Source organism: Somniosus microcephalus, chromosome 1, assembly GCF_052327205.1.
Source record: "Somniosus microcephalus isolate GS21.2 chromosome 1, FLI_Smic_1.0, whole genome shotgun sequence".
Classification (NCBI taxonomy): Eukaryota; Metazoa; Chordata; class Chondrichthyes; order Squaliformes; family Somniosidae; genus Somniosus; species Somniosus microcephalus.
Window position 1 is genome coordinate 427728248 of NC_140987.1, and position 24270 is coordinate 427752517.

The 24270-nt window shown below is 42.7% G+C and overlaps 1 protein-coding gene across 7 annotated transcripts in view; it reads left to right on the plus strand.

Moving 5' to 3' along the window:
* The window catches only part of atrx (ATRX chromatin remodeler), a 207289-nt gene that overhangs the window by 73428 nt on the left and 109591 nt on the right, over positions 1 to 24270 (plus strand). For 5 of the 7 annotated variants that reach the window (XM_086000312.1, XM_086000346.1, XM_086000320.1 and 2 more), the window contains 8 exons: positions 2310 to 2440; positions 6826 to 7014; positions 7239 to 7353; positions 9953 to 10049; positions 11348 to 11548; positions 18430 to 18477; positions 19140 to 19284; positions 23235 to 23344. In XM_086000312.1, the coding sequence (XP_085856438.1) occupies positions 2310 to 2440; positions 6826 to 7014; positions 7239 to 7353; positions 9953 to 10049; positions 11348 to 11548; positions 18430 to 18477; positions 19140 to 19284; positions 23235 to 23344 (1036 nt within the window). The remainder of the gene's footprint in view (positions 1 to 2309; positions 2441 to 6825; positions 7015 to 7238; positions 7354 to 9952; positions 10050 to 11347; positions 11549 to 18429; positions 18478 to 19139; positions 19285 to 23234; positions 23345 to 24270) is intronic. The other 2 variants (XM_086000336.1, XM_086000329.1) reach the window with 2 other exon arrangements.

The window sequence follows — 24270 nt, forward strand, 5'->3', positions numbered from 1 at the left end:
AGGATCTGATAAATTGCTATATAAATGTAAGTTAACTCATCCTTGCTTGCCTCCCTTCTCTTTCTCGCTCCAGGCATTTCCTCCCCTGTAGCATCCCACCTTTCCTTTTTGTCGTTGGTGTTCTAAATTAGATGTGTTGCAACTTAAACGATTCACTTTAAATATTTTTTTGTAGAAGAACAAGTAAAGGAATAAAAAGGTTACTGATACTGTACTTCTCATGGGTATAATGTGCACTTGTAGCCACTCGTAAAGTAATACATACAACAAGGCAGTGTCCTAGGCCCAACCATCTTCAGCTGCTTCATCAATGACCTTCCCTCCAACATAAGGTCAGAAATGGGGATGATCGCTGATGACTGCACAGTGTTCACTGCCATTCACAACTCCTCAGATAATGAAGCAGTCCATGTCCGCATGCAACAAGACCTGGACAACATTCAGGCTTGGGCAGGTAACATTCGCGCCACACAAGTGACGGGCAATGACTATCTCCAACAAGCAAGAGTCTAACCACCTTCCCTTGACATTCAATGGCATTACCATCGCCAAATCCCTCGCCATCAACATCCTGGGGTCACCATTGACCAGAAACTTAACTGGATCAGCCACATAAATAGTGTGGCTACAAGAGCAGTTCAGAGGCTGGGTATTCTGTGGCGAGTGTCTCGCCTCCTGACTCCCCAAAGCCTTTCCACCATCTACAAGGCACAAGTAAGGAGTGTGATGGAATACACGCCACTTGCCTGGATGAGTGCAGCTCCAACAACACTCAAGCTCGACACCATCCAGGACAAAGCAGCCTGCTTGATTGGCACCCCATCCACCACCTTAAACATTCACTCCCTCCACCACTGGCGCACCGTGGCTGCAATGTGTACCATCTACAAGATGCACTGCAGCAACTTGCCAAGGCTTCTTCGGCAGCACCTCCCAAATCAGCAACTTTTTCCACCTAGAAGGACAAGGGCAGCAGGCGCATGGGAACACCACCACCTCCAAGTTCCCCTCCAAGTCACACACCATCCTGACTTGGAAGTATATCACTGTTTCTTCATCGTCGCTGGGTCAAAATCCTGGAACTCCCTCCCGAATAGCACTCTGGGAGTACCTTCACCACAGGGACTGCAGCGGTTCAAGAAGGTGGCTCACCACCACCTTCTCAAGGGCAATTGGCGATGGGCAATAAATGCTGGCCTTGCCAGTGACGCCCACATCCCGTGAACGAATGTTTAAAAAAAAAAAAAAAAACAATAAACCGTAGCATAGGGCCTTGAATGCAACAGTTTATTAATAAAACTGGATAAACACACAAACAGGCACTGTAACGGGGTTGCAGTGTTTCGCGAAGAATAGTTTTCCATTTACAGGAAACTTTGGTCTGTCCGGAATGCTTGATCCACCGGCAAAATTCAGGAGTCGGTTCAGTAAGTTTTTTTTCTTTTGTTGCTTTTTTTTCACCAGTCAGGCTCTGCAAGGTCTAGCTAAAGCTGTTGCTTAGCTACAGAGACGCTTGCAAGCTACGGCCGACTGTTTAGCAGGGTTTCTTGCTAGATACGGAGCTTAAAGCTCCGTATGTTTTAACATTAGCGCTGGTTTGTCCGGCAGTTTTGATGGGACGGCAACAGCTTGGTCCCGTCGGTGCCGGATATCACAAAGTTTCCTGTATAGTACTTTACCTGTATTGGCAGCCAAAGTAATTGGAACAAACTTGTAATAAAGCTTTAGTCTTCACACTCAAATTAAAGTTTATCTAAAATAACTTGTTAAAGGTTCTTGTGAATGTAGATTTTGCTTTTATCTGTATATTTCTCAAGCAATCTGTTCCATAGTAACAAATAAAATGATGGGTAAGTGTAGTTTTGGACAAATTTTGGAAACTCCTCTAGGCCAGGAAACCTAAACAGGACCTTGCAGAATGTTTCATCCTTTTGATTTGGGGTCTTGTTCCTGCCGAGGACTGTTCATATGGGTAATTCAAGAAAGATTAATACCCATGAATTATTACTGATGAGTACAAAACTTAACATTAAGATATTTATTTTGATGGGATTTCTGTATAATATAAATGTTAAGCGGATCCATATTCTCTTGCACAAATTATTACTGATTCTTTTTCCCAAATGATTTTTTTGATGAGACTAATTTTCTGCAAAATTTGTAAAAATGAACTTGATTTGTGTAAGTTATCTTTGATGCATAGAAAACAATGACTGGTTACAAGGAATTGTTTGAGTGGTACTGTTCACTTAAATTTCAATATATTCAGTTATTAAATTTGATAATTTTTCTCAACTTTTTTTTGGCAGAATTGCCAAGAAGATGCTGTTGGCAGAAATAAATGCAAATTTATCATCTAACGATGATAAATCTTCAGACGAGGAATCTGAAGAAGAAAAGAAGAAATCTGACCAAAAAAATCAAGAAGAAGAAGAAAATGGTAAGGAAAACCTAGATATGTGTTTCGTAGCTGGTAGCAAACAAATTTGTCCCATTTTCCAGGACAAAATTCTTGCCTCCAATATTGCTAATAAATATACCAAAAACTTTTAACTCCTTAACTGGAAAGAGTTGCAGATGTTAGCAAAATTTTTATAGAAGTAATGATTTCTGTTAAGTCCTTATTTCTAATTAAATAGGATTTTGCAATTTAGATTTTTGTCCACCCTCAGTCTTTGAAAATTCCTTCTCATTGCCCTTCCTGTAGTTGGGAACTCAAAGCACATTCAGCAGGTAAATTTGCTTAATTGTGCAACTGTGTGTTATGATGCAGTTGGACTGCTTTGGGGCCACAATTATCTTCTTATAAATATATATGCATGCATGCATCGGAAAACCATGTGCAACTATTTCTATGGTAATGTATGTAGAGTAAACTTGTGTGGAACAGGGTAGTTGTGGTAGCTGACTTAAGTGATTTTCCAGTGGGCTGTCTTTGAATTAAGAAATAGGAGTAGGCCATTTGGCCCCTCGAGCCTGCCCCGTCATTCAATAAGATCATGGCTGATCTGACCTTGGCCTAAATGCCACTTTCCCACCTGCTCCCCATAACCCTAGACTCTCCTGTAGCTCAAATATATGTCTATCTCCGCCTTGAATATATTCAATGAATCCGCCTCCACTGCTCTCTAGGGTAGAGAATTCCAAAAATTCATGACCCTCAGAAGAAATTCCTTCTCAACTCTGTTTTAAATGGGCGACCCCTTATCTTGAAACTGTGCCCCCTAGTTCTAGATTCCTCCACGAGGGGAAACATCCTCCCTGCATCTACCCTGTCAAGCCCCCTCAGAATCCTATGTTTCAATAAGATCACCTCTCATTCTTCTAAACTCCAATGAGTATAGGCTCAACCTTTTTTCTTAAGACAACTCCTTCATCTCTGGAATTAACCTAGTGAACCTTCTCTGAACTGCCTCCAATGCAAGTATATCCCTCCTTAAATAAGGAGACCAAAACTGCACGCAGTACTCCAGGTGTGGTCTCATCAGCGCCCTGTACAGTTGTAGCAAGACTTCCCTACACCATCCCCCTTGCAATAAAAGCCAACATTCCATTTGCCTTACTAATTACTTGCTGTACCTGCATGCTAACTTTTTTTGTTTCATGTACGAGGACCCCCAGATCCCTCTGTACCGCAGCATTGTGTAGTCTCTCTCCATTTAAATAATTTGCTTTTTTATTTTTCCTACCAAAGTGGATAACCTCACATTTTCCCACATTATACTCCATCTACCAAATTTTTGGCCACTCACTTAACCTATCTATATCCCTTTGCAGACTCTTTGTGTCCTCTTCACAACTTGCTTTCCCACCTATCTTTGTATCAGCAGCAAATTTGGCTACAGTACACTCTGTCCCTTCATCCAAGTCATTTAATATAGTTTGTAAATAGTTGTGGTCCCAGTACTGATCCCTGTGGCACCCCACTAGTTTACCAACCGGAAAATGACCCATTCATTCCGACTGTTTTCTGATAGTTAGCCAATCCTCTATCCATGCTATGATATATTACCCCCAACCCCCGTAAGCTCTTAACTTGTGCAGTAACCTTTTATGTGGCACCTTATCGAATGCCTTCTGGAAATCCAAATACAGTATATCTACTGGTTCCCCTTTATCCACCCTGCTCGTTACATCCTCCAAGAACTCCAGTAAATTTGTCAAACACGATTTCCCTTTCATGAAATGATGTTGACTTTGCTTGATTGTATTATGATTTTCTAAATGTCCTGCTATTACTTCCATAATAATGGATTCCAGCATTTTCCCAATGACAGATGTTAGGCTAACTAGCCTATAGTTTCCTGCTTTTTGCCCCCCCCCCCCCTTTCTTGAATAGAGGTGTTACATTTGTGGCTTTCCAATCCGCTGGGACCTCTCCAGAATCCAGGGAATTTTGGTAGATTACAACTAACGCATCCACTATCTGCAGCCACTTCTTTTAAGACCCTAGGATGTAGGCCATCAGGTCCAGGGGACTTGTCAGCCTTTAATCCCATTAGTTTGGTCTCTGAGGCAAATGTATTCCAGAGGTGGGTTTGCTTTTTGCTGCAACTGTTTTGCAGAGCAGAATTTGCAACGTTTGCTTTATTGACCAACATCTGATTTAAACAAACCAATGATTTGCCAGTGTAAACATAGTATTGGTTTATTTCATCTACAGAAGGAGTCTGTTGAAATTTTCAGGGATTTGGGGTTTGTAAAATAAGGATATTGGCTGCATATTTGAGGTGAAATACTAAAATACTTCAGTGGAATGATGCGTCCTAAAGGCAATTTGACAGCGAAGTACCAGTACTAAGGTTAGCTGTTGATGGCAGGTTAAAGACAAACTTGCATTCATGTAGCACTTTTCAGGAAGTCCCAAGTGTTTCACAGCTTTTTGAATTGCAGACATTGTTATGTTAGTGAAGCAGGGTATCCAATTTGCGCATAGCAAGGTCCCGTAAAAAGCAATGAGATAAATGGCGAGATAATGGCCCTGAATTTGCAGTCAGGGGCTTCCCATGGGGAAATGCCTCTGATCCGCAAATAAAATCCATGCTTATTTGGTGTTCCGGGATATGTATGGAACCCCATCAGTATGAATGGGAATACCCCAAAAAAACACGCCTGGACATCAAATTTAAAAAAACATTTAAAATTAACTAATGCATTTAATTAAATATTTAAAACAAAAAATGTAATTTTTTTTTACATGTTTTAAAGGGGCTATAAATAAACTTACCTTATTTAACACGTTTTAAAATGTATTAATTCATTTTATTTTTTAAACTCTTACGCTGGTAAAAGCAGGCCTTACGCCGGTTATCTAAAGTACATTAAAAAATAATTGAATATTTCGTCTGGAAAGAATTGTTCACATTCCAAGGGTATTTTATTAGTCGATTTAAAATGAGAAGGAAAATGACATTTGACTAAATTTGTGTTCTCATCAACTAATTTAAAATTGGAAATAAAGATGACAAGTAAGAGAGATCAGATTAAAACTAGGACTAGGATTTCTAGGACTAAAATACCACTGGGCATTGGTCGATGACTTTTAGAACGAAAACTGGAAATTGAAACGGATGAATAAAATCTTAGTTAAAACTCAGTTAAATTGTGTCACAAACCCAACTGGTTCACTTAGTATTTACAGCACAGAAACCGGCAATTCAGCCCAACAGGTCCATGCTGGTGTTCATGCTCCACTCGAGCCACTTGGTGTCCTTTTAAGGAAGGAAACCTGACATCGTTACCCAGTCTGACCTATATGTGACTCCAGTTCCAGACCAACGTGGTTGACTTAATTTAACTCTTTCCTTCGAAATGTTTATTATCTCAACATTTCTTGTCTTTAGTTGAGAAATGAAACAAGAATTGACTTTTTGAAACATAAATTGCTGAATAGACTAAAATGAAAACCTGAAAGCAAAATCGGTTTTTTATCTTTGGTTCCCTGGGCTACAACCAAAGTATGACTGAAAATAGAATTAAACCGAACTGAAGACTACATAAAATAAGAATGAACATGAAACTTTTAGGTGTATAAATGGGACTAAAACTGAAATTAATATCTTTAGACCTAAAATTCTGCTTTCTAGTAAAGACTAAGGCCTAGAAATTCACTTTGGGCCCGCCAGCTGGCGTGCGCCCAAAAGTTAGCGCGGAGCCAGTTGCGCGCGCGTCAGATATTCAGTTTTTGCGCCCCAAGTCGGAACCGGGTGCTATTCCAGTGTGTGCCCGCCCCCGCTTGGGGCGCTGAAACTGAATTTCAGCGCTCTAGGCGCCGCTGCGCCACCCGCTGCGGAGCGGCAGGCTGCGGTACTGCAGGCCTCCTCCTCTTAAGGGGGAGGTGCCTGCAATGGGGAGATCGCCGCTGGATAGTGCCGGCAAATGAGCCCGGCACCACGGAGAAGTGCCGGGTTCGCGGAAAGCAGCCGGCAATGCTGTGGTGGGGGGGTGGAGGAGGCCGGGGAAGGAGGTGCGGGCAGGCGGCCGCCGAAAAAGCGGCCGGCCGCACCTCCACCTTAAAGCGCCCCACTAAGGCTACAGTACGGCCCCGTTTTCTGATCGCTGTTTGCGGCCGCTGCGGAAGAGGTGGCCTCAACTAAATATGGGGGTCGGGCCGGAACCGGGGCACTGCGCACACCGATGACGTCATCGGTGCCGGCGCAGCGCTAACGGCTACCGCCGCCATTACCGCTGCGCTGAATATCAGCGCAAACTCCTCTATTGGCGCAGAAGCCCTCTTTGGGCGGTAACTGGCCGCAAAGCTGGCAGCGCCTTACTGAATTTCTAGGCCTAAATGTTTAATAAAGTGGTCTTTAATTATTTAACTAGATGAAGAGGAGGAAGCTGAGGCTGATTCAGATTCGGACTCTGACTTCGAAATGACTAAGAAACCACGCTATAGACATCGACTCTTGAGGCGTAAACTCACAATGAGCGACGCTGAATCTGGAGATGAAAAGAAGGGATCCAAAGTCAAAGATGGAGCAAAAGAAGGCACACGAAAGAGCAGAAGAAAAGGTACACTGGATGTCTCGTTACATTTTGTTCAGACACAAAATGTAGGCCAAGTTGTGGTGCTGCTTTACCTGGGGCCCTGGAAAACAATTGGACTTTAATGTGTATGATTTACTGCCTCAAAATTGATTTTGGCATCAAGTCTATCCTTGTTTGCAGTATTGCCTCCATATTTCCTGGGTAAATATTAACTGCCTACTAAAATCATATTCTAATTTTATTTTCAGCAAGTAGTAATGAAGAGACTACTGAGCAGGAGAGTGACTCTGATTTTCAGGAATCCGAGTCAAGTGAGGAAGAGGAAAGTGATTCCGATGATAAACGGAAGCGCCCAAGAACAAGGTAAACGATCTTTTCTTTAAAACTGTCAAAATGCACCTTTTTAAAATTTTGTGTAGCATCTGCAAATATTTCTTGTCGATGTTCTCCGTGAACTGAACAGAACCAGAGAACAGTGTTGGTCTGCTGTTTCAAAACAAAGCAAATGTTATTCCTGTGGATGCCTTTGTGGGTGATTGCATCATGTGGTGTGGTACTGACAATACAAGCCTGAAGATCCCAGGTTTGATTCTTAGGCTGTGATTTTGCTGGCACTCAGAGGCGGGTCAGAGGTTAAAGTCCTATTGATTGACAGCGGGTCCCGAACCCGCCTCCAAACAGCCTTCCCAAGTGTTGGGTCCCCGATTTGCGAATGGACCCGACACCTAGCAGCGGGAAATGGATTAAAGACAATTATCTGCCTGTTTTTCGATTTTCCCGCTTCTGGGTCGGGTTTCACGACGCCCGGACACTGCGCCAGGAAAGTGTGGCGTGTTGTGAGTCTGGTGTAATGTTTGTGGAATGATGACAGCTGCAGAAGTGGTGTGAAGGATCCAATGTTTCACATGGTGAGTTTCAGAGCAACGAAAATGTTGGGCACTGCATTTTTAAAACATACAGGAAACTTTGAGTTATCCGGAGGCGAACCGTCCCGCAAGCTGGAGCCACCGGCAAAAATCAGGAGCCGTTTTTTATTCTTTTCGTTTCTTTTCTTTGCTTTTTTTGAACAGTCAAGCTGTGCAAGGTCTGTAGCTAAGCAACAGCTTCAGCTAGAGACGCTACAGAGACGCTTGCCGACTGTTTAGAGGCTGTTGCTAAGCAACAAGGTTTGTTGATTCATACGGAGATGAAAATCTCCATATGTTTCAACATTAGCTCTGGAGTGTACGGCAGTTTGGAGGGAACGGCAGCAGCTCGGTCCCGTCGGTGCCAGATAGCGCACAGTTTCCTGTAATACAGATTTCTTTAGCTTACAAGTTTTTAAATCCAACTATATGTCCAGTGCCACCTCATTGGGAGAACCTCTCCAGTGACCGATCGCTTCTGTCATCTCCCCTGCAACTGCCTATTCTAGCATATGGTGGGAGCCATTGGAGAACCTGGGTGCAAGAGTTCACCTTTGTGCAGTGATTCAGTGTTTTCAGCACCTCAATGCTGTCAAACACAGAAATTAACTGTCAAAATAAAATTGTGCATGGTCCCTTTAAGGAAACCGGCAGATGACGCATCATTAAATGACGCCATCAGACCCGCTTCCTGTTAATTGGCTGTTAAACCCGCAGGGCGGGCTCAAGGTCAAATCAAGGGAAAATCACGTCTGGAGCGGAGGCAGCTGGGGGCGATCCAGAACCTGGAAACCAGCTGACCCGGACCCAGCCTGACAGCGAACGCAAAATCGTGGCGTTAGTCTTTGAGTTTGTTGATTTCAGTCAGACCAGCTGTAAGGTGCCATTGTTCCTGAGCTAGGAGAGGGAAAATTGCCACGTGTCTCTATCCTGTATTCCTTGCTGGAAAGTGGGCAGCTTGGCTGTGATGCCCTCCACAGATAGTCTGCCAACATTTGCGGTCTAGGTTCACCAATGAAGAAAGGTACTGGAGGGCTAATGGTGCCCAATGGTTCGGAAGATGTGTTTTTTAGTGTTCTTGTTCCAGTGCTCAGATGCCAGGGTAAGGCAGCAGCATGATAAAAGCTCTTCATAATCCACAGGAAAGTGAGCAGTTGGCTTACTTTACACTGGTTTTACTGTAAAGTAGTTTATTTTGTCTCGCAGGTGGTTTCATCTTTTGGTACTGACATTTTTTGTACTATCGCAGTTGCTCTTTAAGCACAAAGTTCATTCCTAGGCACGTACGAACAGGAGTAAGCCATTCAGCTCTTCTAGCCTGCTCCACCATTTGATTAGATCATGGCTGATCTGTACCTCGACTCCATATCCCTTGATACCCTTACCTAACAAAAATATATCGATCTCTTATTAAAACTCCAATTGTCCCAGAATCCACAGCCTTCTGTGGGTGGGGCGGGGAGAAGGAGGGAGGGAGAAGCGAGAGAAAAGAGTTCCAGATTTCTACGACACTGTGGAGAAAGTGCTTTCTGGTTTCCTTCCTAAATGGCCCAGCTCTAACTTTAAGATTATGTTCCCATATTCTTGATTTCCCCTACCAGAGGAAACTGTTTCTCTGAATCCACCCTATCAAATCTCTTTAGCATTTTAAACACCTTGATCAGATCACCCATCAATCTTCTATACAAAAGGCAATACAAGCTAAGTTTATTTAACATGTCCTTATAATTTAGCCCGTCAAGCCCTCGTATCTTTCTGGTGAATTTGCACTGCACCCCGTCCAAGGCCAATATATTCTTCCTGAGGTGCGGTGCCCAAAATGAACGCGGTACTCCTAGATGATACTTGCATAGTACTGGGAGGAGCCTGTTCCATGTCCCCCAACTCTCTCCTCTTCACTTTCTCCTGTGGATCTGACGAATCCTGACGCTGGTTCCCCACTAGAGAAAGCTATAGTATGACTCACTTAGCAGCAAAATTTACCGTTGTAACTCCAGGGCAGCTAAGGTTAGGAGGTTCGAACAGAGATAAGTGTGTAAATTTACATTTGTGTGCAGAGCATCTAAGAAAGAGGCAGAGGAAAATCAACGTAGCTACCTACAGAAAAAGAAAAGAAGGCGAATTAAAGTTCAAGAAAACTCATCAAGTGAAAAGGTAATTTCAAAGATGCCAATTGTGACACAAAACCGTCCCATATTGTTTTGGGCTGGTGACTGTCGGTTTATTTTAGGCACTTTCAGATTTTCCCACAGTAATGCAATGCATGTATTGCAAGGTTTATCATTGTTTCCTTGCCTTTGGAGGGGAACCAGCGCACATTTTGGCAAAATCAGTGATTGCTTCACTTGTAGATATGACAACCACCTATATTTGGATGTTACAAAAATCTTACCAGTTTTGGCACCCATTCAAGGGGTATAAAAGTGTGAACAGAGTAGATATTTGAGCAGGCCTGAATTGAACAGACCAAAATCTTTTCAAGGACAATGCAGCACTGTTCTCTCCGGTGCAACCCTAACATTGTCAGTAAACCTGCTGACAAGGGTGGCGCTATTGTTGTTTGGCGAACTGACCTCTATTTGCAGAGGTTGAATGCCAACTCTCTGACGCCTCCTACCTCCCCTGAACCATGACCCCCCACCAACTAACATCAAGCCATCATTTCCCAGACTGTCACTGACCTCTCCTGGAGATCTTCCCTCCACAGCCTCTAAGCTCAGTGTCCCCCAACCTCGCATAGCCCACTTCTATCTCCTTCCCAAGATCCACAAACAGGACTGTCCTGATAGACCCATCTTGCCCCACAGAACTGATTTCTTTCCATCTTTACTCTTCTTCTCTCCTCGTTCAGTCTCTTCCCAACTACATCCGTGACTCTTCCAATGCCTTCTGCCTCTTTTAACAGTTTCCTGGCCCTAACCATCTCCTTTTCATTATGGACGTCCACCTCCGTGTACACCTTCATTCCCGCACCAGGATGACCTGGATAATTCCGGTAGCGAAAGTACTCCTCAGAATGGTTCATTAACGAGATGTCGGGTGGCGATTGGCTGTTGAACATGTCAATCATTAGCAGCATATTGGCGAGGATTAGAAACTAGTGCGGTGACGGTTAAAAGTGCGGACTTCAGTACGGCTGTGTGCACACGGTTCCGTTTGCCAGCACAGAGCTGTGGGAACGTGCTACTAATTAATGACTGCGCTTTTTTTGCGGACCCCAGTTTGAGAACGACTGATCTAGATAATGAGACTTGTGAGCTGTGACTCGCCTACGAGAGTGATACAAGATTAGAGCCAAAAAATGTACAGTTTTTTTTAAAAAAGCAAGAGAACACCAAAAATGTAAGTTCCGATACCCAATGACGTTTTGTATAGTGTAATTAATACTTGTTTGAAATGTATGTAAAAATGTCAATGTATCAAACTAGATCACATTCAATTTGTTTAAGCAGAGCAATTCTGAAGATGAGGGTAATGGTGATAGTGATGACGATGATGACGACTCCAAATCCCCTGGAAAAGGTCGGAAGAAGATTAGGAGGATTTTGAAAGATGGCAATTTACGAACAGAAACTCAAAATGCCTTAAAAGAAGAGGAAGATAGAAGAAAACGCATTGCAGATAGAGAAAAAGAGCGAGAAAAGTTGAGAGAGGTATTGGATTATTGTTTATTAATGTATATGTATGCAATCATTTGTTTGGATGTAGCTTAGATCCTTGTTAAATTGAAGGAAGTCCAAAACATAGCCTGCCAATTAAGATGTTTGTGATTCTTATGTTTTTATACTACCTTGGTTATGAATTTCAAAACGCTCAATTTTTTTCATGTAATGGGGATAAATAATCTTGATTTGAGCATAAAAAGGTCCTCTTGCACTGTACCGATGCATCCTCCCGCTAAGGAACACAAGTGAGCCAAGACTGGGTGGAAGAGCTGATCTTTTCTTTTACCTCTTAGACGAGATATGTTGTCACAAATACTCAAATCCTTTATTGATCTTGCATAACGATTGATGGGTTTTCAAATTTTTCTGTGGAAGACCCATTAACTATTGATGCACACAAAAGATAGTGTCCACTATCTAAAGGAAAACAGCACCATCCTTGCAGAAATCATTTATGTCCGAGTACAGCAATAAATATAACATGCTAGTAGGTCAACCAATCTGACCGTGGGGGTCAAGGAACGATAGTTTGAAAACTTATGACCAAGTAAGGTTACTTTGTCATATGTTTATTCATTTCGCACCAAGGATAATTAGCATCAGTCTTGGTGTAGTGCCTAATTGTGGAAAGGTACCAGATGTAGTTGTTCACTGAATGTAGGATATGCAGAGTAACTTCACAACCAGTTGGAAACGTGGCCCTAACTTGGATAATGCTGCATTGTATTTTCAGACTTAACTGAAATTTGTTTTTTTTTAACATGAGCAGTTTTTTCTTGGTGGAAGACGGGGAGAGAATGAAGGAAGGAAATGAAGTGAGCTTTAACCAGCTCTTGACTGACATAATAAATGAGTTGTAATTTGTTAGTCCAGTGGCAAGGTTTAATTTTCTTTTTTTTTAAATAACACTAATCCTATATACTGTAGCAAAGTAACAAACTGGCTCTTCCCACCTACATCCGCAACTCTTTGGACGCCCTCCGCCACTTAACAGTTTCCTGGCCCCAACCGCCTCCTTTTCACCATGTACGTACAATCCCTCTACACCTCCATCCCCCACCAGGATGGCCTGAGGGCGCTCTGCTTCTTCCTTGAACAGAGGCCCGACCAGTCCCCATCCACCATTGCCCTCCTCCGCCTGGCTGAACTTGTTCTCACTTTGAACAACTTCTCTTTTGACTCCACTCATTTCCTCCAAATCAAAGGTGTTGCTATGGGTACTCGCATGGGTCCGAGCTATGCCTGCCTTTTCGTGGGATATGTGGAACACTCTTTGTTCCAGTCCTACTCAGGTCCCTCACCTCTTTTTCCAGTACATTAATGACTATCGGTGCAGTTTGCTGCTCTCGCCCTGAACTAGACAATTTCATTCACTTTGCCTCCAATTTCCACCCTTCCCTCGCCTTCACATGGTCCATCTCCGACTCTTCCCTTCCCTTCCTTGACTTCTCCGTCTCCATCTCTGGGGATAGGTTATTGACCAACATTCACTACAAGCCCACTGACTCCCACAGCTACCTGGACTACACTTAGCAACATAGACATAGAAGATAGGAGCAGGAGTAGGCCATTCGGCCCCTCGAGCCTGCTCTGCCATTCAGTGAGGTCATGGCTGATCGTGCAAATTCAGTACCCTGTTCCTGCCTTCTCTCCATATCCCTTGATCCCTTAGTCTTAAAAAATATATCCAACTCCTTCTTGAATATATTTAATGAATTGGCCTCCACTGCCTTCTGTGGTAGAGAATTCCACAGGTTCACCACTCTCTGGGTGAAGAAATTCCTCCTTTTGTAAATCCATGTTGACTTTGTCCGATCCGGTCACTTTTTTCCAAGTGCTCTGCTATTACATCCTTTTTATAATGGACTCTAGCATTTTCCCCACTACCGATGTCAGGCTTACCGGTCTGTAATTCCCCGTTTTCTCTCTACCACCCTTTTTGAACAGTGGGGTAACATTAGCTACCCTCCAATCCATGGGTACTGTTCCAGAGTCTATCGAATTTTGGAAGATGACCCGCAGTGCATCTACTATTTCTAGGGCCACTTCCTTAAGTACCCTAGGATGTAGATTATCAGGCCCTGGGGATTTGTTGGCCCTCAATCCCATCAATTTCCCTAACACCATTTCCCTACAAATACTGATTTCTATCAGTTCCTCCCTGTCATTAGACCCTATGTTCCCTGACATCTTTGGGAGGTTATTTGTGTCCTCCTTTGTGAAGACAGAACCAAAGTATGTATTTAACTGGTCTGCCATTTCTTTGTTCCCCATTATAAATTCCCCTGATTCTGACTGCAAGGGACTTACGCTTGACCTCACCAATCTTTTTCTCTTCACATATCTAAAAGCTTTTACAGTCAGTTTTTATGTTCCCTGCAAGCTTACACTCACTCTATTTTCCCCCTCTTAATGAATCCCTTTGTCCTCCTTTGTTGAATCCTAAACTGCTCCCAATCCTCAGGTTTACTGCTTTTTCTGGCCAATTTATATGTCCTCTCCTTGGATCTTATGCTATCCCTAATTTCCCTTGTTAGCCACGGTTGAGTCACCTTTTTTGTTTTATTTTTATGCCAAATTGGGATGAACAAATTCTGTAGTTCATCCATGCGATCTTTGAATGTTTGCCATTGCCCATCTACCGTCAACCCTAATTTGGTTAGCCCAATCTATATGTAGATTAAAGTCACCCATGATAACTGCTGTGCCCTTATTGCACACTTCTCTAATTTCCCATTTAATGCCATCCCTGACCTCCACATTACTGTTTGGAGGCCTATATACCACTCCCACTAACGTTTTCTGCCCCTTGGTATTTTTCAGTTCTACTCATACAGATTCTACATCATCAGAGCTAATATCCTTCCTTTCAATTGTGTTAATCCCCTGTTTAACCAGCAATGCTACCCCACCTCCTTTTCCTTTTTGCCTATCTTTCCTGAATATTGAATACCCTGGGATATTGAGTTCCCAGCCTTGGCCACCCTGGAGCCATGTTTCCGTAATCCCAATCATATCCTATTCGTTTACCTCTATTTGTGCAGCTAATTCATCCACCTTATTACGAATGCTCCTTGCATTAAGACACACAGCCTCCCACCCTGCCTCCTGTAAGGACTCTATTCCATTCTCCCAGTTTCTCCATCTCCGCCGCATCTGCTCCGACGATGCCACCTTCCACACCAGTGCTTCCGACATGTCTTCCTTTTTCCTCAACCGAGGATTCCCCTCTACCGTGGTTGACACGGCCCTCGACCGTGTCCGTTCTATCTCCCGCACTTCTGCCCTCGCCCCTGCCCCTCCCTCCCGGAACCATGATAGGGTTCCCCTTGTCCTCACCTTTCACCCCACCAGCCTCCACATTCAACGGATCATCCTCCGCCATTTCCGCCACCTCCAAAGTGATCCCACCACCAAACGCATCTTCCCCTCCCCTCTCCTTTCAGCATTCCATAGGGAACTCCCTCCAAGACACCCTAGTCCACTCCTCTATCACCCCCAGCACCCCTTCCCCTTCGCCCGGCACCTTCCCGTGCAAGCGCAGGAGATGCAACACCTGCCCTTATACCTCCCCCCCTTCCCACTGCCAGGGCCCCAAACACCCCTTCCAGGTGAAACAGCGATTTACTTGTAGTACTTGCAATCTAGTATACTGTATTCGCTGCTCACGATGTGGGCTCGGCCCCCCATTACATTTTTACTTTTTTCATCCACACCTTTGTTTTGGCCATTTTCCCCCCCCCCCCCCCCCCCCTTTTTTCTCTCCCACATGGCAGCTGTCTCTCATTCTGCCAGCGCATTTCACACCTAATCTAGAGCTGTCTTTTGTCTCCACTAGTCCTATCACCATCTTGTCTTGTTTTGAATACCTCTTAATGTCTCTTCACTTCTCTTGTTCTCTCCCAGCCTGGCGCCTCAATCTATTTCATTTCCTGTGCTTTTCCAGTCTTGACGAAGGGTTTTGACCCGAAACGTTGACTCTATTTTCTCTCCACGGATGTTGCCTGGCCTGGCCTGAGTTTTTCCAGCATTTTCTGTTGTTAAACTGGCTCTAGGTATTGTGTTCTGGATTTTTCGATTAAATTAAGGAGAGCAACGATGTGGAAATAAGAGTATCATCTGTTTTCAAACATGTTAGAGTAGATTATAATGAAATGAGTTTCAATCAGATTATCCAATTGCTAGTGCAAAGTGGCTTTTGATTAATGAGAATGACACTGTTGGACTTGCCTGGCTTGAAATAATCTCTAATTGTAGACCAGCTTTCATAGTTGCAGAGAGGTCTACAATTAAGATTAGATTGCTGTTGGTGATATAGGAAAGTGTCGTTTTACATTTCTGTGTGAAGGAGTTCCTGCAAATGTTGATGCACTCAGAAGTTCACAAGGAACTTCTCCCCATCTTGAGCGTCATACAGTTAATTATAAAAGTTTGAGATGCTGTTTTATAAATGCAATCTTTGATATGAGGAGTTTTTGCTCTGATAACAGGTACATACAGCTTCCATATCTGAGGAGGATAGAAATTTTGGATTGTCTGGTCAGAGCTATTGATCAGAGAACATCAAGCTTTCCGCTCGAGTGATAAGTGACTATTGATCTAGGAATAATACAGAAAATATTGCAATCTAGTTTTTAAAAAAAAAACCTTTTTCCTCTCCCCTTAATTTTCAGTGCTTGCTGAGTGAACAAAATTTTATAAATGTTTTTAGATTCTTGCCCAATATGTCAGATTTTGCAGTAACAGTGTAAAACTATTAAATATATTTTTTTATCCAAGGTCAAATCTTTTGTCATGACATTTGGGCAAGAATCTAAACATTTATCGAACCATAATTAATTCCAGGTAATAGACACTGGGTGAAAAGAGTGGGGGTGAGAGTTTTAACCAAATGGTAACATTTCCTGTTTATCAATGGAGAGTTGCATGTTAACTCTCACTTCCACTGAGAGTTTGCAGCGGATGCTTTAATTTGCAATTTATGTACGTTTTCTGTGTCGAGATAAGCACGGACTTCTTGGAGAATGCCAGATGATTTACCCTTTGGAGCACCACGGGGAAGGTATCTACCCTAGGTGAGACTTGAGTGCAATAAAGTAGATCATTTATGCAACTGCTGTGTTTGTGCTTAACATTGAAAAATGTTTGGCAGTGAAGCAGGTTGTTTGGGAGAGTAGAGAGCGCCTCATCTACATCACTAACCATATTATATCTTATCTGGGAGTGCTTGATCCTGGAACTGGGTACCTGCAATAGGACAGTATTCCCTTTCTCAGTACAGGAAACTTTGTTATATCCAGCACCGACGGGACCGAGCTGTTGCCAATCTATCAAAACTGCCGGACATACAAAGTTAATGTTGAAGCATACGGAGGTTTTCATCTCCGTATCTGACAACAAACACTGTTGCTTAGCAACAGCTTCTAAACAGTTGGCCCGTACCTTGGAAGCGTCTCTGTAGCTTAGCAACAGCTTCAGAGAGACTTTCCAGAGCCCGACTGTTGAAAACAAAGCCACGAGAAGAAAAAAAACCTAACAAAACGGCTCCTGATTTCTGCCGGTAGATCGAGGTTTCCGGACATACAACCTCCGGATAAACCAAAGTTTCCTGTACTATCATTCAATTTGAGGACAATAATTTTTTTTTAAATGTTTTAGAAGCTGCTGCTCAATTTTCCAATTTTAGAAGGAACATTCAACAATTCTTCACTGCTTCTACAGCTTGAACAGTTTTTTATTTTCATTTGTTCTTGAAGTCTCTGCTGAAGGTGAACAATATTAGTACTGGAAAATGATCACTTTCCCATTTAACACATCCAGTGTGTGTCAGGTATAGCATAGTAAATATAGAATCAAGTACCCCTCACCAGGATTGCTTTTTTGTCCATTTTTCATGCCAGCTGTCCTCTGGTTTCTGTCCAAAATTAGCATTTTACTTCAAATTAGGAACAATTTTTGTGATGCAAGCCCATGTCCACTAAGAACTGAGTCAAAACTCACTTCATATAGTATTATTGCAGCCAGAAGATAGGGAAGCTTTTCAGCTCATCAGTCTGGCCTGAATTTGAACCTAGATTGATGAGATGAAAGGCCTGTTGCACCATTGTGTCCCTCCACTAGTTATTATTTAGTATTATATTTCCAGAATTATTTTTGATTTGGTTTTGTACTTGGGTGGAAAAAATTAAATTTTCTAACTGAAAATAAGGGAAGGTGGAATTCAGTGCTGTGGCAACTTGTAATCTTATTCAGTTAGTCTCTGACAGTTGTGTAGTTTCTGTTTAGATCATACATGTGTTTTTTGACCATGTACTACAAAAGACAGGGACCAACAAGTCTGGCTCTTTGTGCAGTTAAAATAACACAACCAGAACCAAAATCATAAGATGTTAGATAATTGTGTGGTTGCTCTAAAAATGAAAAATAAATGCTGATTGCAAATCAAGCCAAAATTTGTTTTGTTTTTTTAAAGTGAAGATGAAGAGCCTTCAGGTTGAATTGATCTTCCAAACATACTGCTAGGAAATCTGTTCATGATTTGGTATAGCAATAAAGTATGAATTAGCAATGATAAAAGAACAGGACTTCTTAGCTCACTGGCTTTCTCCTCACCAAGTGCCAAAGGATTTGGTTCAATTTGAGGGGTTTTAAATTTAAAGACATTGTTCACTTTGAATGCCCAGGTATGAAGTACAGAAACTTCTGGCGGGTTGTAACAGCCGTAAAATCCTTATAGTGCAAGATGATCATTTTTTAGAATTTCTTTAGATATTTACAGTTATGCTATATAAATACCTATATAATAGTTATTTTAGAGAAATTGAGGTAATATAGGTTAGATTATAATTCATATGGTGTGTTTAATCCAGGAAATCCCCAGTCAAATTGTGTCTTCAACTGGGACTGTTGCTGAAGAGGTGATATGATTTTCATTTGTTTCTGGTTATTCTGTAGTTCATGTCAAAATGTATTAAAGGAGCAGATATGCTAGAAATTAAATTGATAAATTTTCACGAGCAAGGTTAATAATGGTGACTGAATAATTCAAATTTTATTTTTATTGCCAGGGGTTGCATAATTTTTTTAACCATTTTTGCAATTGGATTCCATCTTTGTTTTTCATAAAAGCCATAAAGCAGTTGTATTAATTATGAATATTTAGGGCTTTTATTTTTCGGTTACTGCACCCACAAATCTTAAGTTCCCCCATTTCACTACTGATCACACAATACTGTAGTAGGTTCAGTGGCGTGGTCTTGACAACCAATAAGTTTCATTACTGAGCTAATTGTATTTGAGGTAAGATTTCTTGACTTGTGGGACCCAACTGCCTTCATCCCTTAAACAAGAAATAGGAAAGTGAATACTAGCTGAATGTCTGCTATTAAACTTTTCTGTGAATGGGGAGATGCAGAATTGCCAAGGAAGCAAATTCTGCTGCTACTATAAATTGCTCCGTTTAATAGATTTTACCGTGAGATTGTTTGAAACTTTCACATGAAGTATAAAATTAACAAAGTTCAGCAGTATATATTCTCTCAATTTCAAAAATTGCCCAAATTTCGTTTAAAATTCACAGCAGGTCGAAGTATTGGAAGATGCATCCCCAATCCAATGTCCAATAACAACCAAACTGGTCCTGGATGAAAATAAGGAGACTAATGAATGCCTGGTCCAGGTCCATAGAAAATTGGTGCGAAAACTGAAACCCCATCAAGTAGACGGTGAGTAAAGTTTTTATTCAAAAGTTGTCCAGCATACTTAGCAAGGCCTCAGTTGATAGTTTGTGCATTATATGTAGATCCAAGAACTAAATTTTGTCAAGCTGAAGTTTCAAATGACCTTCAAGATTGGACCAGCTCTTCAAAGAGAGAAATCAACTTTCATAATTTATGTGCATAAAGAAAAGTCAAGCGATCTAATTCCTACACCTGTACTTCCTCCTGGTGACTGTGTACGTATGCCAATCTTCTTCTTGACATGAAGCTGTGTCAAAGTATCTCCTGAGTGGGAGGGAGAACTGTGGTGGAAGGGAAAGATTGGGTGCTATAAGCTTTCTGTGTAAATTGTGACCATGAACCTCTGGTGCAGGGGGCCCCGGACCTGAATGTTGCTGCAACAGCTAGAGTGCAATGTGTGATGACACTACAGCTGTTGATGCCTGCTTGGTCTCGAGGCACTTGCTCAGTCTTTTGAGGATTGTGGGCGGATGTGTGGCCATCTTTAGAGGAAGCCACCTAATTGGACTGTTCTGCAGCCACACCTTTGGTGCTGGGCGCCACAGCTGGAGGCTTGGTGGACTGCATTGGAGCATTCCAAGATGTGTTGAATGTGGTGAAGCCTACTGTCACTGTTCTTTCCAAGCAATCTCCCAGCCTTTCCAATCTGACAGTGATTGACGCTTGCAACTGAGTGCGCTGGGCCATGTTGGTGTTTGTCTTGATGCTTGAGAGACGATGCTGTTCTGAGAGTGGTTCCTCACTGTTTTAGGGCTGCAGTGCAGATGGCTGAGACGATGCCACTTACTTCATGGTACTCAACAATAATGTCTGACTTGATCAGCTGCACATTCTTGGGCAACTGTTTCATGCTGCCTCTGATGAGCACTGCAGATGAAGTAAAAGCCATGTGCTTCTGCATCAACTCATGGCTAAAGGAAGGCACAGTAGGATACCAATCCCATGCCATGCACTAGGGACATGGCATAGAGTCATAGTTATACAGCACAGAAAGAGGCCCACCATGTCCGCGCCGGCCATCAAGCCCTATCTATTTGAATCCCATTTTCCAACACTTGGTCCGTAGCCTTGTATACGATGGCATTTCAAGTGTTCATCTAAATGCTTCTTGAATGTTGAGGGTTCCTGCCTCTACCACCCTTTCAGGCAGTGATTTCCAGATTCCAACCACCCTCTGGGTGAAAAAGTTTTTCCTCAAACCCCCTCTAAACCTCCTGCCCCTTACCTTGAATCTATGCCCCCTTGTTATTGACCCCTCGACTAAGGGGAAAAGTTCATTTCTATCAACCCTATCCACGCCCCTCATAATTTTGTACACCTCAATCCAGTCCCCGCTCAGCCTTCTCTGCTCTAAGGAAAACAACCCCAGCCTGTCCAGTCTCTCTTCATAGCTCAAGCGCTCCAGCCCAGGTAACATCCTGGTGAATCTCCTCTGCACCCTCTCCAAAGCAATCACATCCTTCCTATAGTGTGGCAACCAGAACTGCACACAATATTCCAGCTGTGGCCTAACTAGCATTTTGTACAGCTCCATCATAACCTCCCTGCTCTTGCCTTCATTAGCCGAGGCATAGAATATAAGTATTCCATATGCCTTAACCACCTTATCTACCTGTCCTGCTGCCTTCAGGGATCTATGTACATGCACACCAAGGTCCCTCTGATCCTCTGTCCTTCCTAGAGTCCTACCATTCATTATGTATTCCCTTGCCTTGTTAGTCCTCCCAAAATGCATCACCTCACACTTTTTTCAGGGTTAAATTCCATTTGCCACTGTTCTGCCCATCTGACCAACCCATCTATATTGTTCTGTAGCCTGAGGCTTCCCTCCTCGCAATTTACCACTCCACCAATTTTCGTGTCATCTGCGAACTTACTGATCATACCTCCTACATTCATATCTAAATCATTAATGTACACTATAAACAGCAAAGGACCCAGCGCCGATCCCTGCGGTACACCACTGGACACAGGCTTCCAGTCACAAAAACAACCTTCGAACATCACCCTCTGCATCCTGCCACTAAGCCAATTTTGGATCCAATGTGCCAAATTGCCCTGGATCCCATGGGCTTTTACCTTCTTGACCAGTCTCCCATGTGGGACTTTGTCAAAAGCCTTACTGAAGTCCATGTAGACTACGTCAACTGCACTACCCTCATCCACACACCTAGTCACCCCCTCGCAAAATTCAATCAAATTGGTTAGACATGATCTTCCCCTGACAAAGCCATGCTGACTATCCTTGATTAATCCTTGCCTCTCCAAGTGGAGACTAATTCTGTCCCTCAGAATTTTTTCCAATAATTTCCCTACCACTGATCACTGGCCTGTAATTCCCTGGTTTAATACCTACTACCCTTCTTGAATAATGGTACTACGTTAGCTGTCCTCTGGTACCTCCCCTGTGGCCAGAGAGGTTCTGAAAATTTGTGTCAGAGCCCCTGCAATCTCCTTTCTTGCCTCTCTCAGCAGCCTGGGATACATCTAGTCGGGGCCTGGGGATTTATCCACTTTTAAGCCTGCTAAAACCGCTAGTACCTCCTCCCTCTCTATGCTAATTTGGTCAAGTATATCACAATCCCCCTGCCTGATTTCTATGCCTACATCGTCCTTCTCCATAGTGAACACAGATGCAAAATATTCATTTAAAACCTCACCTACATCTTCCGGCTCTACACAGATTGCCACTTTGGTCCCTAATGGGCCCTACTCTTTCCCTGGTTATCCTCTTGCCCTTAATATACTTATAAAACACCTTGGGATTTTCCTTTATCTTGCCCGGTAGTGTTTTTTCATGCCCCCTCTTCTCTCTCCTAATTTCTTTCTTTGGTACCCCCCTGCACTTTCTATACTCCTCTAGGGCTTCCATTGTTTTTAGCCCTTTGTATCTGCCAAAAGCCTCCCTTTTTTTCCCTAATCCATGAGCTTGCCCATTGGACTTGCTTTTTTCTCCTTCTCCTGACCCCCTCCACTTTTGGTCCTCACTTGACAATAGGTCCTCATTTGACAAATAGTGCTTCATTAGCTAAATTGATGTTGGAGGTTGGCATGTATGCTGTGCTGCGCATGCGAGTGGTGCCACTATTTCCTGGGACCTCATCGTGGGCCAACCAAAGGAAAATGGCAGCCTGTTACAATGCATTGCCAAGACAATGCTCTGAGGGACAAGAACATTTCACACATTCTGTGTTATGTAAATAGGGAGTGTGGGGCAGATGTCAAAGTACGGTGGATGCTTGCTGGGTGAGGGCACCACACTTCCAAACTTGACCTCTCCCGTGAATGCAATTGTTTTGTGAGGTGACAAAACCAGGAAGAGTCCTTGAGCTGAGTTTTGAGGGTTTCTGAGATCCTGTCTGTCGAAGTACACTCTGATCATGCACAACAGAACACATTGGAAAAACAGAGGAACTCTTGGAAAGTGCCCTTTATGAGCACAACACTTCCTCTTGGACTGACTTTACAAAGGATCTTAATGGTGGGAGTACTTAAGTGAAAGGTGTTGCAATGCCTCACTGCAATGTTGCCTAACACCTTGTGTTGTGTACAAGAGAGCTGTGAAAAGGGAAACCTGTTCTCATTCTATATCCAAGAGGGCAGGAGATCAACAAATGCTGCATGCAGCACCTTCCAGCAAGAAAGAGGCAGCATATGTGCAAAAGAGTCCGCTCACCTTTCTGCCTTTGGCTGCATTTTTATAACAATTTTATAACTTTTAGGTGACTCTTTTAAAAGGTGAGTTTTTTAAATAACATCTAAACTACAGTAATTTAGTGTATGAGCTCGTGTGACCCATCAAAAATAAGAATTACAGATCTAACTGCCTTAGTAACCTATTAAAGTGCACTTTTTTCAAAGTCAAAACATAACTTTGCTGTTTTCATTTGATTATATAGTTTTTCTGAATTAAAAATAAATGTTCATTTGTGCAGGTGTGCAATTCATGTGGGACTGTTGCTGTGAGTCAGTGAGCAAGGCCTTAAAAGAGACAGGCTCTGGGTGCATTTTGGCACACTGCATGGGACTTGGAAAGACACTACAGGTGAGTGTCTAGCCTGCAAAAAGCTTAAACTTAGAAGGAGGCCGGTATATTTGTATGATGATAGCTTTCAACTTTTTAAAAATCCTTTCTTTCCAATTCCTGGTGAAAGTACAAAATTCATAAGAATGACATTCCTAATACAATCTAGGTTTCTAATTAGGCTGTGTGCGTCCAAGGTATCTTAAAGGTTTTACAATCTGGCTTTTGCATGAAGCTTTTCTGTTGTACCATTTCTACAGGTGAACATCACCTTGCAGCTAAGCAAAATACGTCTCAAGTTAACCCTACTTATTACACAGCATTTTTGCATGCTGGCAATGTGGACTAAACCAGGTTGTGCATTCAGCCAATCTGGTATTGAGATCAGTATGCATTGCTTAAGTGGGTAGATGTTTATAATCATGACGGGTATGAAACAAAGTGCTTAATTTTTGCATACAGGGTATGTAAATGCAGAACAGTGCACATAAGTTTCAGATGAAGAAATCTGAGTCAAAATTCCTTATTTCTTTTTAATTGGCAAACAAGACACCAGAGAGCTGTTTTTTGGCAAGTACACTAGGAGCAGAATCAGCCAGAGAGGAGTCAGTGAAGGGGCAGGAAGAAAGACTCCTTAATAGAGCAGCAGAGACGAGGCAGAAAGACCCCATTAACCCCCCCCCCCCCCCCCCCCCCAAAAAAAAAAAATATACAGGCAAGCCATTGTTGGATTGTGGCAAATCAGCCAAGTTTATTTAGAACCACCCTCGATTCACTATTGAAAAGGTGGTTTCTCTCTGCCACCTGACAGAAGTGCTGTACTGAGAAAGAGGAGAGAACAGCATCAGTTATGTAGAACCGACCATCTGTTGTGTATAAAGTTAGGTTTATGACATGAAAAGTAGGGGTGGGCGTAGTTGATGTAAAATGCACATAAAGTTAACTTC